The following is a 13452-nucleotide window of genomic DNA, read 5'->3' on the forward strand; positions in this document are numbered from 1 at the left end:
TGTTTCCTGCATCTGTTCTGCCCGTATGAGAAGCCTGCATCAAAGCTCTGTGTGTCCCCAGGCTGAGACGTCTTGGAAATATATAAATATATGTAGGGGAAAAAAGTCTCTACTGACTCAGTAGGGAATATATGGCATCCAGCTGTGGCCGGCATCCAGTCCTTGTCCTCCTTCCTTGTGTGCGCCATGTTTTATACACGGTATGGCAAATGTGTTGTCATATACATCCCGTGATTAATGCTTATTTATGGACGCTTGTGTAAATATCTTCCAACTTAGTCAAACAATGGGTAAGTTAAACATTTTCTTCTGTGAATATTGCAATGACATTTCCCAGTTGGCTATGGAATGGGGGGATATATACGTGCCATCGGCTAAAGACACAGCCCAAGCTCCTTGGCGGTGCTCATGTAGTTTCCCCTATTTCCAGAAGCAAACCCTTAGGACTAAGGCCTCATATTCCTTCTAAGTACAAGAAAAACTAACTGAATTTCAACGTTCATTTTCATCAAAATAGGTTTCTCCCATCTATCAGTCTGTGAAAAACTTTTTCCAACACTCGGCTCAATATCGGACATTTCTTCGATTTTACCCCGACCATTCCGTCTGAGGAAAACAATCAATCGTGGACAACTCCATGGATTGTCATGTCTGACTGAGGACTAAGTCAATGGAAAATTTCCACTTTTTGGAATGCCACATAAGTCAATTATTTTTATATTTTTGGCCAAATGTTTGCTTTTTATGTACTTGGGGAAAAATTGAGGAAAAATTCCTTTTGGTTGAACCAGATGAATAAAATCTGCACTGCCCTATATACTTTGATACCAGACATGCACTTCCAACACCTCGTTCATCATTATATCACCATTTAATACCCAAGATGAAAGGTCACCATTTTTTCTTTGCCCATGTACTACCTTTTGTGGCCCGTGGAATCTGTAAATGGGCGCAAAGCACTAATGTGCAGAAATTTTTGTTGCTGACACCACAGTAGTTAGGGACTGAGCTATAGAACAGAAAGTATTAACTTGTAACCAGTCATTTGGATTTGATAAAAAATGTATCCAGCATTATGGATATGTCTCAGTGACGTCCATTTTTAATGGATCCGTGTCAGATAATCTGTGACAATGCTGAAGGGGTTGGAGTGGTATTAGAATTTTTGTTCACATATGCAAATTGACTCTTCACAGAGGCAGAGGACTTGAACTCTAGCGCCACCTATTGGAAGTAGCAATACTAAAAGTCAGTCAACTCTTTAACGAGTCTTGCCACATGCCTTAGGATAACAGCCAAACCAGAATCTCAATTTGCAGACACGTGTTTCAGGATGTTTTCCCCTCCTCAGTGTAAAGCAAGAGATCTGATTTGGCTGTATGAGAGGCTTCTGACTGTGGGCTAAGTTGTAACTTCTCTCCCTGTGGAGAGTGACATGCCTGACATAATTTCCCAGAGGAGCATTGCATGGCCTATAATCCTCCTTACACTGGCATGTCACTCTCCACAATGTTGTTCACGGGCATTTAGCCCTAACCCCTTAGTTTAGTCGTCTTTTGTCTTATTGCAGACAGGATAGAAGGGAGAGGCTCCTGCTGCATTTTGACACAGGACAGTGAGGAGGAGGAGGAGGAGTAGTGGGCCGGGAGGCATAACTGCGCTCCAAAGAGACAGAGTGGATATATATTATATTATTGCAAAGAGAACTTCGGCACTCCATACATGAATATATAAGAAATATTATATCTAGACTGATGTCACTTTACAAAATGAAGGTTTTCTTATATATTCATGTATGGAGTGCCGAAGTTCTCTTTGCAATTGAGATTACTTTTTTCTTCAGAGCACCCGAATAGACCAGTGAGCGACCCCTCTCTTTTTTCTATTAATCATTTTTGGGATCTCGCTCCTGGGACATTGCAGCAGGTACGTGTTCACACTATTAGAAGTTTGACAGCCTTTTTTCTGACCATGCATCCCTCCCACTAATTCCTTCTATTCATTCACAGGTGGTTTTAACTAGCTCTACCAGCCCATACATTGTAGGCTTAAAGCCCAAGCAGAGACATATGGTCCATACAGGCTTACAGCCCAAGAGTGGCACATCCAGTGGTAGCGTAGCGTAGTTACCCATCATACGAAGGTGACCTTGTCGTGGTTGATGGGCACACATAAATTGGCCAAATTATGCGCAAAAAACCTTCATTTTGTAAAGTGACATCAGTCTAGATATAATATTTCTTATATATTCATGTATGGAGTGCCGAAGTTCTCTTTGCAATTTAGATTACTTTTTTCTTCAGAGCACCCGAATAGACCAGTGAGCGACCCCTCTTTTTTCTATTATATATTATATTATAACATTTTTTTTTTGTGTGTTTTAATTCTTTTTGTGTACATTTTCTGTGTCTATTTTGATTACATTTCTTGATCAGAGTCTATGATTTTTAGCTGGAGATTGTCCTGTCACTACAACATAGAATTGCGCATAATACATAAAGGCACTGCCTTCACTAAAGTCACTGTGCAAGGAGACCATGTGCACTGGCCGATGGAGCAGAGGGTACTAAACAGGGACCTTGTGGTATCAGAATTGCTCATAACGCTATGGGCACATGTTGAGCAGTTGCAGCAGATTTTTGTGCTGCAAAAATCAGTGTAGTGACAGGTTCATGCGTTTTATATACATTATTTTCCTATTCATTTGAGCGAGTGAAATATTATGAAAGAATTAACATGCTGCAGATATGAAAAAAAAAACACTTTTGTAGTTCAAATCTGCAAGGCAAAAATACCCAGCATGTGTATGAGATTTCAGAAATGTCATTCACTTTGCTGGTACTGTAAAACACTGCATTTTTTTTTTTTAATGACAACAATGTAACATATGAACACGCCCTTAGTGTATGTTGTATTTAATCATTCTGATGAATCTTTGCATGGCATAAGGTCATGTTGCAGTACGTTTCAGTTTCAGCACAGGCTTTTTATATAAGCAGTGTTCATAAACCTTTTTTTTATATTTTTCTAATTTTTAGGTACAATTGTTATACCAGCTGACTAACACCATAAGCAAAGTGTGGGAGAAGATTCAGAAGAGAGGAGTTTTGTACCAGTCTTCAGTGTATTTTGACTCCTCGGCCGGTCTGACCCCCAGCTCCCCAATCAGGAGCAGCATTGGCACAGCGCCTCCAGATACCAGCACATGCAGCCCATCTGCTGACATTGGGACCACTACTGAGGTAAGTGTCTGTGATGAATGCGCACACTGTCCGCACATGAAGCATTGCAGCGCTGTGTAAATTATGTTTCACAGCACATCCTTCACTATACATGTCCTTCATCTCAGTAGACCACCTATGGCCTTACCACATAGAAAAAAAAAATCTTGTAAGAATTCTCAGTATAGGAATCAGAATTGTTCCTAGTAGCTAGCATGGCTTTAGTGATGACATCTGTATCTTATGCTTGTAATGAATGGATAATTAACGGGTTCTAATATTGGAACATGTAAACGGACCTCTAGTTTGTTGTGTTGGTCTTTGGAATTCTGGAAATATGAATTTTCTCAATCACCGATACCCTGCCCATATAGATTTTTCAAGGGATGGTGTTCACACGTATGATAATACCACAACTACATTTTGGGGTCATTTATGAGGAGCAATTACACCCACTAGTTAATTTAAAGAGCTTTAGCTCAATGTTCTGTTTGGCCGGGTTCAGACGTAGAAAAATTGCAATAGGTGTGGACAGGGATTTCAGGATGTCAAAGCATGCTGTTTTCTCACATCCACAGCGTGCTCATTATGACGTGGAAATGCTGCAGATTTTCGCAAAGGTTTTTATCCCTCCCAATGTAGGATGAAGTCCATGTGCACCTCTTTGATAAAAATCTACCTGTAACGTGGATTTCATAACAGATTTGTTGCAGTGAAGATCAGGGCTGTGGAGTCGGAGTCGGTGTTGGTATAAAATGGACCGACTCCAACTCCTAAAATATATAATAAATTGGGTACAGTAGTTCAATGCAGTTTGTGAGGAATATTTTTTCATAAGAATTTGGGAAAGTTATGAAATGTCCTATAAATGTCTGTCCTATTCCTGATCTAAGGGTCTAGACTTTTAGCTGAGATGAATCTGTGCTACAGTAAACTTATCACTTAGGCTATGTGCCCACGATGCAGAAATGCTGCATATTTTTTCCGCTTCTCCCTGGCAGGAAAAATGCATGCGGATTTTACATGCGTTTTTCCTGCCAGGTAGAAGCGTTTGTCAAGCGTTCTTCACATGCATTTCTGCATGCGGGTTATCGATTGCTTTTCCAAGCCATTTTAATATCACTTGGAAAAGTGCTTGACAACTTGGTCACACTATAAATCCATGCAACCGGCATGCATTTATATAGTGTGACCAAGTTAATAGATGAAAAAAATAATAAAAATGATAAAAAAAAACCAAACAAAACATTATACTCACCTTCCGATGGTCCCAGGTATTTTCTCCACTGCGTCCGGTCTCTTGTACGGCTCGCGGTGGTGTGAAAGGACCTTTCATGACGTCATTTAGTCATGTGACGGGTCACGTGACCTCCGACGTCGGCCATCGCGTGACCTGTCACATGACTAAATGGCGTCATGGAAGGTCCTTTCACAACCACCGCGAGCCGTACAAGAGACCGGATGCAGCGGAGAAAAGACTGGGGGACATCGGAAGGTGAGTATAATGTTTATTTTTTAGTTTAAATTATTTTTTTAACAGGTACTATGGTACCCGGGTCTGAATGAGAGTCTCCTCTTCTCCAGACCAGGGTACCATCCGCACATTGAATCTCTTAATATCCGCATGTGCACATGTAGTGATGCGGATATTAAGCGATTCAATGCAAGCCAATGGCAGCAATTAAGCTGCGTGTCTGCAAAGTTAATTGACATGCGGATTTTCATTGGGGACCATGGGGCACTTATTACCAAGCATTTTTTAAGCATTTTCACTGCGGAAATTCCGCTTGAAAAACGCATAGTGGTCACGCAGCCTTAAACATGAGCCATGTATGAGGGAGTCGGAGTCGTAAGTTTGGCTTACCGACTTCACAGCCCTGGTGAAAATTATTTTCCGTGTTTTCACCTGTTCTAATTTGCCTAGGTCTTGGGTTTCCTCACGTCATCTAGTCTGTTTGGATTTTTTTAGGTATTTACCCTTGTTTATATACTTTTTTTTTAAATCAGATTTTTATTCAAGAAAAAAAAATCACCTATATTGATCATACATACAGTACAGACCAAAAGTTTGGACACACCTTCTCATATAACGATTTTTCTGTATTTTCATGACTATGAAAATTGTACATTCACACTGAAGGCATCAAAACTATGAATTATACTTAACAAAAAAAGTGTGAAACAACTGAAAATATGTCTAATATTCTAGGTTCTTCTTTGTAGCCACCTTTTGCTTTGATGACTGCTTTGCACACTCTTGGCATTCTCTTGATGAGCTTCAAGAGGTAGTCACCGGAAATGGTTTTCACTTCACAGGTGTGCCCTGTCAGGTTTAATAAGTGGGATTTCTTGCCTTATAAATGGGGTTGGGACCGTCAGTTGTGTTGTGCAGAAGTCTGGTGGATACACAGCTGACAGTCCTACTGAATTGACTGTTAGAATTTGTATTATGGCAAGAAAAAAGCAGCTAAGTAAAGAAAAACGAGTGGCCATCATTACTTTAAGAAATGAAGGTCAGCCAGTCCGAAAAATTGGGAAAACTTTGAAAGTGTCTCCAAGTGCAGTTGCAAAAACCGTCAAGCGCTACAAAGAAACTGGCTCACATGAGGACCGCCCCAGGAAAGGAAGACCAAGAGTCACCTCTGCTTCTGAGGATAAGTTTATCCGAGTCACCAGCCTCAGAAATCGCAGGTTAACAGCAGCTCAGATTAGAGACCAGGTCAATGCCACACAGAGTTCTAGCAGCAGACACATCTCTACAACAACTGTTAAGAAGAGACTTTGTGCATCAGGCCTTCATGGTAAAATAGCTGCTAGGAAACCAATGCTAAGGACAGGCAACAAGCAGAAGAGACTTGTTTGAGCTAAAGAACAGAAGGAATGGAAATTAGACCAGTGGAAATCTGTGCTTTGGTCTGATGGGTCCAAATTTGAGATCTTTGGTTCCAACCACCGTGTCTTTGTGCGGCGCAGAAAAGGTGAACGGATGGACTCTACTTGCCTGGTTCCCACCGTGAAGCATGGAGGAGGAGGTGTGATGGTGCGGGGGTGCTTTGCTGGTGACACTGTTGGGGATTTATTCAAAATTGAAGGTATACTGAACCAGCATGGCTACCACAGCATCTGGCAGCGGCATGCTATTCCATCCGGTTTGTGTTTAGTTGGACCATCATTTATTTTTCAACAGGGCAATGACCCCAAACACAACTCCAGGCTGTGTAAGGGCTATTTGACCAAGAGGGAGAGTGATGGGGTGCTAAGCCAGATGACCTGGCCTCTACAGTCACCAGACCTGAACCCAATTGAGATGGTTTGGGGTGAGCTGGACCCCAAAGTGAAGGCAAAAGGGCCAACAAGTGCTAAGCATCTCTGGGAACTCCTTCAAGATTGTTGGAAGACCATTTCCAGTGACTACCTCTTGAAGCTCATCAAGAGAATGCCAAGCAGTCATCAAAGCAAAAGGTGGCTACTTTAAAGAACCTAGAATATAAGACATATTTTCAGTTGTTTCACACTTTTTTGTTAAGTATATAATTCCACATGTGTTAATTCATAGTTTTGATGCCTTCAGTGTGAATGTACAATTTTCATAGTCATGAAAATACAGAAAAGTCTTTAAATGGAAAGGTGTGTCCAAACTTTTGGTCTGTACTGTACATCTTTTCTTTTCTTATAACCAGTAACAATCTTTAACCCCCCCCCTCCCACCGCCACCTCTCCCCTCCCACCATATCTTAATCAAACCCTTATTATTGGATGAAAACAGCACTCTCAGGAACTCATCCTCTCTCTAACCAGGGCTTCCATAACTAATCAAACATATTGTCTTTTTTCCTTTTAGCATAAATTTCTTTTTCTTGTTGAATAATAAAAGCCCGCCTGTCTTATAAACTCTTGTCGTGTTGGAGGCTCGTCCTGTATCCAATGCCTCGCAATGACTTTCCACGCAATATACAGTAATCTGGCAATAGCGATCTTGAACACATTATTAACTCAGACCTCCTCCACATACCCCAGGACACATATCAAGGGATCCCTGTCTATTATACATCCATACGCCCCCTCTATGGTATGGAGGACTGACGACCAGCAGGAGTCCAACCTAGGACAAAGCCACAACATATGAAGGAGTCCTGCTTGTTCCACCTGGCAGCTTGGACACCCTGAGGTCGGTGTTTACCCTGCCTTATACAATATCAGATGGGTTTTATACACCCTATGTATCTCAAAGAGCTGCGAAAGTCTTCCCGGCTCACTTAGGGATAGCTGCGGTAGACATTACAAAATTGAATCCAACTTCTCCTGCTCTATGCTTGAAGTGACCGCGGGCAAGGCCGCGCGTTGGTATCCATGATCTGGCCCAGCAAGATCCCCACACACAGACTCTACCTTGATAACCGTATCTTTACTTGTATACATTTTTAACATAGCAGAACACAATAAATGACAACCGTAAATGTTCACAGTAATAACGTGTACTTATAAGCTGACCCTCACTGTCCCTACTCACACGTTACCAGTCCTTTACTCCAGAAGGATGTGTCCCCCGTCGCAGGCCTGTCTGTCTTTGCAGGAAGGCGTCCCAGCCAAAGAAAAAAACAGGAACAACAAATTTCGCTGAAAGGAGGGAATACTTCGGCCTCTCGCCAGAGGTCCCGCTTACAGTCTCTCTGATCCGGATAGCAGCTCCTGTGGATTCCCTTGTGTAGTCCACACTCCAGTAGTGGGGAGTGTAACAGCTGAATCCTTCAGCCGTGCGGAAGCTGGGGAAAGCTCTGAGGAAAAGATGTCAGATAGCAGCAGCCACGTTGAGAGTATCCTCTACGGCACACCCGAGGACCTGCACACCGTCCTGGTTCTTTACACAGACTCTCTCAGACTCTCCGCGCGCTTTTTCCTGCTTCTCACTCTGGTCACGTGACTCTCTAGGGCGGGACACAGGAGACTCAGTCTTTTTCTCTGTCATCACACCCTGCGCAGGTGCAACCTCTGGCCACAAGGTGGCAACACCATCCTGCGTAATCATTTCTGTCACATGCTCTATTTCAATTATCACAGAACAGCCAGAGCCTACCAGCTCACTACATGCTCCCTATGTCTTCCTCCCATTTCGGTTTGGTCTTAATAGGGTATTTATTTAGATATGTATGCATTAGGTCTCTCTAGACCTCTGAGACCACCCCTTTGGTTCCTCCCTTCCCACAAATGTATTCCACTAGTATATCTCTCTGAACTGTCATATTAACCCTTTTACTCTGTTTAACATACGCATGTTTGATCAGTCTATGTTGGAAGCTTCATACAGAGGGCATCGCATACACCGTCCACATATTCGCAAATGTTCCACAGACATTTTGCTTCAGCTGCTGGTAAACATTGAATTCCCATTCCCATTCCCCTCCAATTTTTAAACTCGCCCATTTTATCAAATTCAGGCAGTTTATCATTTTGCGAAATGGGGGGAAAAGTAGTTAGATATTCCACCCCCCTAATTTTTTTAATGCCTTCCCATACCTTGTGCACCAGTGCTATTGTTGGGTACATGGATCCTCACCTTCTAAAGCTTCCCGCCTCTAGACCCTTCACTAGTGGATTTCTTCCAGTCACCCTTGTCAGTACTCTCTGCACAGATCCTTCCCCAACAATTTTACTCCACCCTCTCAGCTGTTGGCTCTGAGCCGATAGATCTTGTTTATATACTTAGAATATTGAAATTAAATTGTAGCTCAATTGTAGGTAAGGACAATAACATTTTGGGTCATGAAGTAGATGATGACGCTGAGTAATACAATTCGCCGCCATCTTTTATCACAATAGCTCCCTAACCGTTATCACCCCTGAAACTACTGTAGATCCACTGAATTTGAGCCAATATGGATCTCTGAATTTTTGGCATCTCGTATGTATCCTCACTTTTCAATACTTCGCATCCAGATGTGAAGTTGCGGCCTATGGAGTAATGGGAGGGTGACTTGGGCACTCCACTATCTATCAAGAGCTGATTTCACTGTTGTTATACGCTTTCACGGGGAAGCAATCAACTTTCTTTAACAGACACTTCCCTTAAATTTGTACAGTGCACATTTTATTCCACCACACACCTTTACAAATTGCACCCAAATGTTTCGGACATCTGCTTTGGGGGGCTGGCACATTTGGTGGTCATGTCCTGTGCTCCACTCACTCACTATGGACTGGCATGACCTATCTTGTTTCCTCCTTTATAGGGACAACCATAATGCTTTCATGTTCCCGGAGATAAGATGCCTGGTAGAGTTGAGGCAATAATTTAGCCGGACCCTAGTCCAGCAGCCAGATTGGTATTTCATGGCTTGTGAACTACCTCCTTCCTGCCGAAATCCCCAGTTTCTCTATTGATTATCCCGCCTGGCACGACATCATGTGTGTGTCACGATGATGTTGCACCAGGCCGGCTAATCAAAGAGGAGCCAGAGATGCCTGGGTGGCAGCCGTGGAATACTGGCCAAGAACCTGCGACTCGATGTCCTCATCTCTACTACCTGAGGTCAGTAACAAAATATCTGGGATCTTAGGCTGGAGACCGACCTGAACCCCACACTTAGGAGACTTGTTTTTTTCCATAGCTGATCTTCAACCCACCTGATCTACAGATCATTGCTCCATGTTCCTTAGACTGATTATGGCTGATCTACATGGTCCTTCTTTTGTACACCTGCTCTATGCATGGAGAACCTCAGGTTTCAATTCCCAGAAACCTAATGGGTGACGTCCATCTCAATAAAATGTGTTAAACTAAGCGTAGGTAGGGCCAGAAGCAAATGATTGTACTACTTATAAGAAGCTGCAGTGGTACAGGAACAGTGGATGACATTTTCACAGCTCAGTAGAAGAAATGTGTTAGATCAGTCAGGATTTACGAGGAAATGATGTTTTATCTATATATTTTGTATATTTGATGGTAACATAATGAAAAATAATAAAGAAAAACAATGGATAACAATTATGATATACAGAAATCAGGATCTGTCACCAGATTTCACAATACAAACTGCACACATTATTAAAGGGATTTCTTGGACCTGATGAGGCTGGTATACTTTGTCAGCTTAGCGGTATAATCCTGTATTAACGTTTACACTTTTTTTTAATGAAAATGAGCATTTTTATGAATCATCAAATGCTCAGTTTAACATCAGGATCGTACAGCCATTCTGACATGGATTTCCAAAGTAAGTACACCAGACTCATCAGGTCCAATGTGTTTTTTTTTGTGTGTGTGTGTGTGTGTGTTTGTTTTTTTTCCAATGGTTTACGCAGTTTGTATTGTGAAATCTGGGAATTGATTCCATGGCCTCACTTCACCTGTTTTGTGCCGCGGTTGTGGTGCATATGGGAATGCCCTTCGGTAGATGTAACACAGGCCTGAAGTCCTGAGCAGACACATTTTCCATCACTCTTCTGTGTAGGTGGGTAGTTTATGAGACATGACTTGTGATGATGGGTTTGCTTCATCGACTGATGTAACGTTTGTGTCAAAAAGTCCAAGCTCTGCATGAGAGATGACCTCAGGTTGAATGGAAGCAGAAAAGTGCGGTCATATGTTTCCTCCAGAGACAGAAAACTTCCCCGATTATGATTCACCAGCCTGCGGTCTGAGGCCAGGAAGATTGTCTCATTTATCTGGACGTCAATTCCCACATAAGCTGCACCTTTTCCAGAATCCACGCCAGTCAAACACGGCAGGGAAATGTAGTCAGGTAAAGTCGTTCCCAGCCGTGTGATGGATACACGACAAGACTCAGAATGAGTGATGCCATGTTTTATCTGGTTTTTAGAAAAAAAAAATATCATCAGTCCTTGTCTCCTGAAAAGCAAATATGATAGGCGTCCATTGTTAATGGAACAATATTTCTTAAGTGTAATCCGTCAGCAGTTTTTCTCTATGTAATCTGAGTGCAGCATGATTTTGAGGCTGAGACACTGATTTCAGCGATGCGTCACTTATAAGGCTGTGTGCTGTTGTTTCCATACAATGAGTGTTTTATCAGCAGGAGATTATCACTGCAGGACTAGGTGCATCCTGGTCCAACCACAGCCCCAGCACTGATTAACAGCTTGCTGTCAATATACAATGTACACAGAAAGCTGTAGTGGGGATGAGGACAGCTTTCTGAGCTCTGCTACATGCTACTTCTAAAATCTCTGATTGTATCACAACTGCTGCAGCCAGTAAACAAAGTGGCACATCATAAGAATCAGCATCTCTGCCCCTACATTATGCTGCTCTCAGATGAGGTTCCAAAAAATCCTCGTGCGAATTCACTTTAAAGGCATTTTTTTTAGATACTGTATAATAAATGGCCTAACCTGAGATAGTACAGATATTTATGGCCTATGTTCATCTGACATTCTGCACCACTATTGATGAGCTGAATACAGCAGCAGATACACATCGTTTGCGGAGACACAGATCACACGGCAATAGATCTATGCATAATGCCAACTAGTATGGTGGCATCACAACTAGCAAACTGCTGTGACCGCAACGAGGAAGTTGCAAAAATCAATGCTTTTCTGACTTTTTGCAACTTACTTGTCGTTATACCTTACAACTGCATTCATGGACAGCCTGGTGGCTCAGCGGTTAGCACTGTTGCTTTGCAGCACTGGGGTCCTGGGTTCAAATCCCACCAAGGACAACATCTGCAAGGAATTTGTATGTTCTCCGCGTGTTTGCTTGAGTTTCCTCCGGGTTCTCCGGTTTCCTCCCGTACTACGAAGACATACTGATAGAGAATGTAGATTGTGAGCCCCAATGGGGACAGTGATTGTGATGCACAGTACAGACCAAAAGTTTGGACACACCTTCTCATTTAACACTAGAACTACTGATGGAGTCATTTTGACTCCTTTCGTTTTTTATTTCTCTTCTGTGACTACATTTTTCAGAATTCCGGCTTGAAACTCGGTGACTTTTCCTCAAATATGATGTGAAAAAAGATTTTGTGAGAATAAATAATTTTGGTGAAAAATTTGCGCGTTTTTTTCAAAATTTACCAAGAACTACTGAAGGGAGTCATTTTGACTCCCTACTATATTTTGAGGTCCTTTTGTCACTAAATGTTGCTATAAAGTTTTGTGCATAATTTTTTCACTCTGTCTTATTTACCCTGATGTTCATATAGATGTAGTTCAATTTACATGTCAACTTTTCACATTTTCCTTGTGTTTTACCTGCTTGTATTACTGTGTAATGCTGAACAAACTCTATCTGATGAGGAGCTAGATGCATTCATTGCGATATTCTATGCTCGTGGAATATCTGGCACGAACCGTCACTCGATTAGCAGTATTTGGTGTAATGACTGGGGAATACCGTTTTGCAAAGCGACAATGTCTAGGGACCGCTTTGTTGAAATTATGAGGTTTCTCAGATTTGATGAGAAATCTACTCGATCGGAGAGACTGCAAACGGACAAGTTTGCTCTATTTTCTACTGTGTGGGACAGGTTTATTGAAAATTGTATTGCGTGTTACAAACCTGGCCCATACATAATGGTGGATGAGCAACTTTTCCCAAGCAAAACTAGGTGTCCATTCACGCAGTACATGCCTTCCAAACCAGATAAATATGGCCACAAATATTGGCTAGCTGTTGATAAGAGGAGCAAATATCTGGCAAATGGCTTCCCTTATCTAGGCAAAGATGACACACGCCGTGCTGAGGACCGTTTAGCTGACCATGTGGTAATGAAGTTATTGGACCCGTTTTTGAAAAAAGGTCGCAATGTTACAACCGATAATTATTTTACTTCAGTAAAATTAGCTAAACAGCTAAAAAGCAAAGGAACAACCATCGTGGGAACACTGAACAAGATAAGGCGAGAAGTGCCTAAAGAAATAAAATCCATGAAAGAGGAATTGTACAACACTAAAGTGTTTAGAAATGAAGACAATTTTACACTTACAGTATATCAAGGAAAGCCCAACAAAAATGTTGTCATTTTGAGTTCCGTCCATCCAGATGTTGTTGTTGCGTCTGATTCCGCTAAAAAAACTCCAGAAACGGTAAAGTTTTACAATGAAACAAAATATGGAGTAGATGTAATGGATCAGATGGCACGAAAATATACCACACGAACATGCACAAGGAGATGGCCTGTTCATGCATTTGAAAATGCCTTAGACTTTGCGGGTATAAATGCATGGATAATATTCAAGGAGATTAGCCACCAAAAAATGTCACGCA

At 41.9% G+C, this 13452-nt stretch overlaps 1 protein-coding gene across 3 annotated transcripts in view; it reads left to right on the top strand.

Annotated features, from left to right (window-relative positions):
- VPS13B (vacuolar protein sorting 13 homolog B) overlaps positions 1 to 13452 on the top strand; it is a 1155013-nt gene that overhangs the window by 638585 nt on the left and 502976 nt on the right. For all 3 annotated transcript variants that reach the window (XM_073679617.1, XM_073679614.1, XM_073679615.1), the window contains exon 25: positions 3039 to 3242. In XM_073679617.1, the coding sequence (XP_073535718.1) occupies positions 3039 to 3242 (204 nt within the window). The remainder of the gene's footprint in view (positions 1 to 3038; positions 3243 to 13452) is intronic.

Source organism: Phyllobates terribilis, unplaced genomic scaffold, assembly GCF_046119375.1.
Source record: "Phyllobates terribilis strain yellow unplaced genomic scaffold, ASM4611937v1 Scaffold_4__5_contigs__length_816908805, whole genome shotgun sequence".
Taxonomy (NCBI): domain Eukaryota; kingdom Metazoa; phylum Chordata; class Amphibia; order Anura; family Dendrobatidae; genus Phyllobates; species Phyllobates terribilis.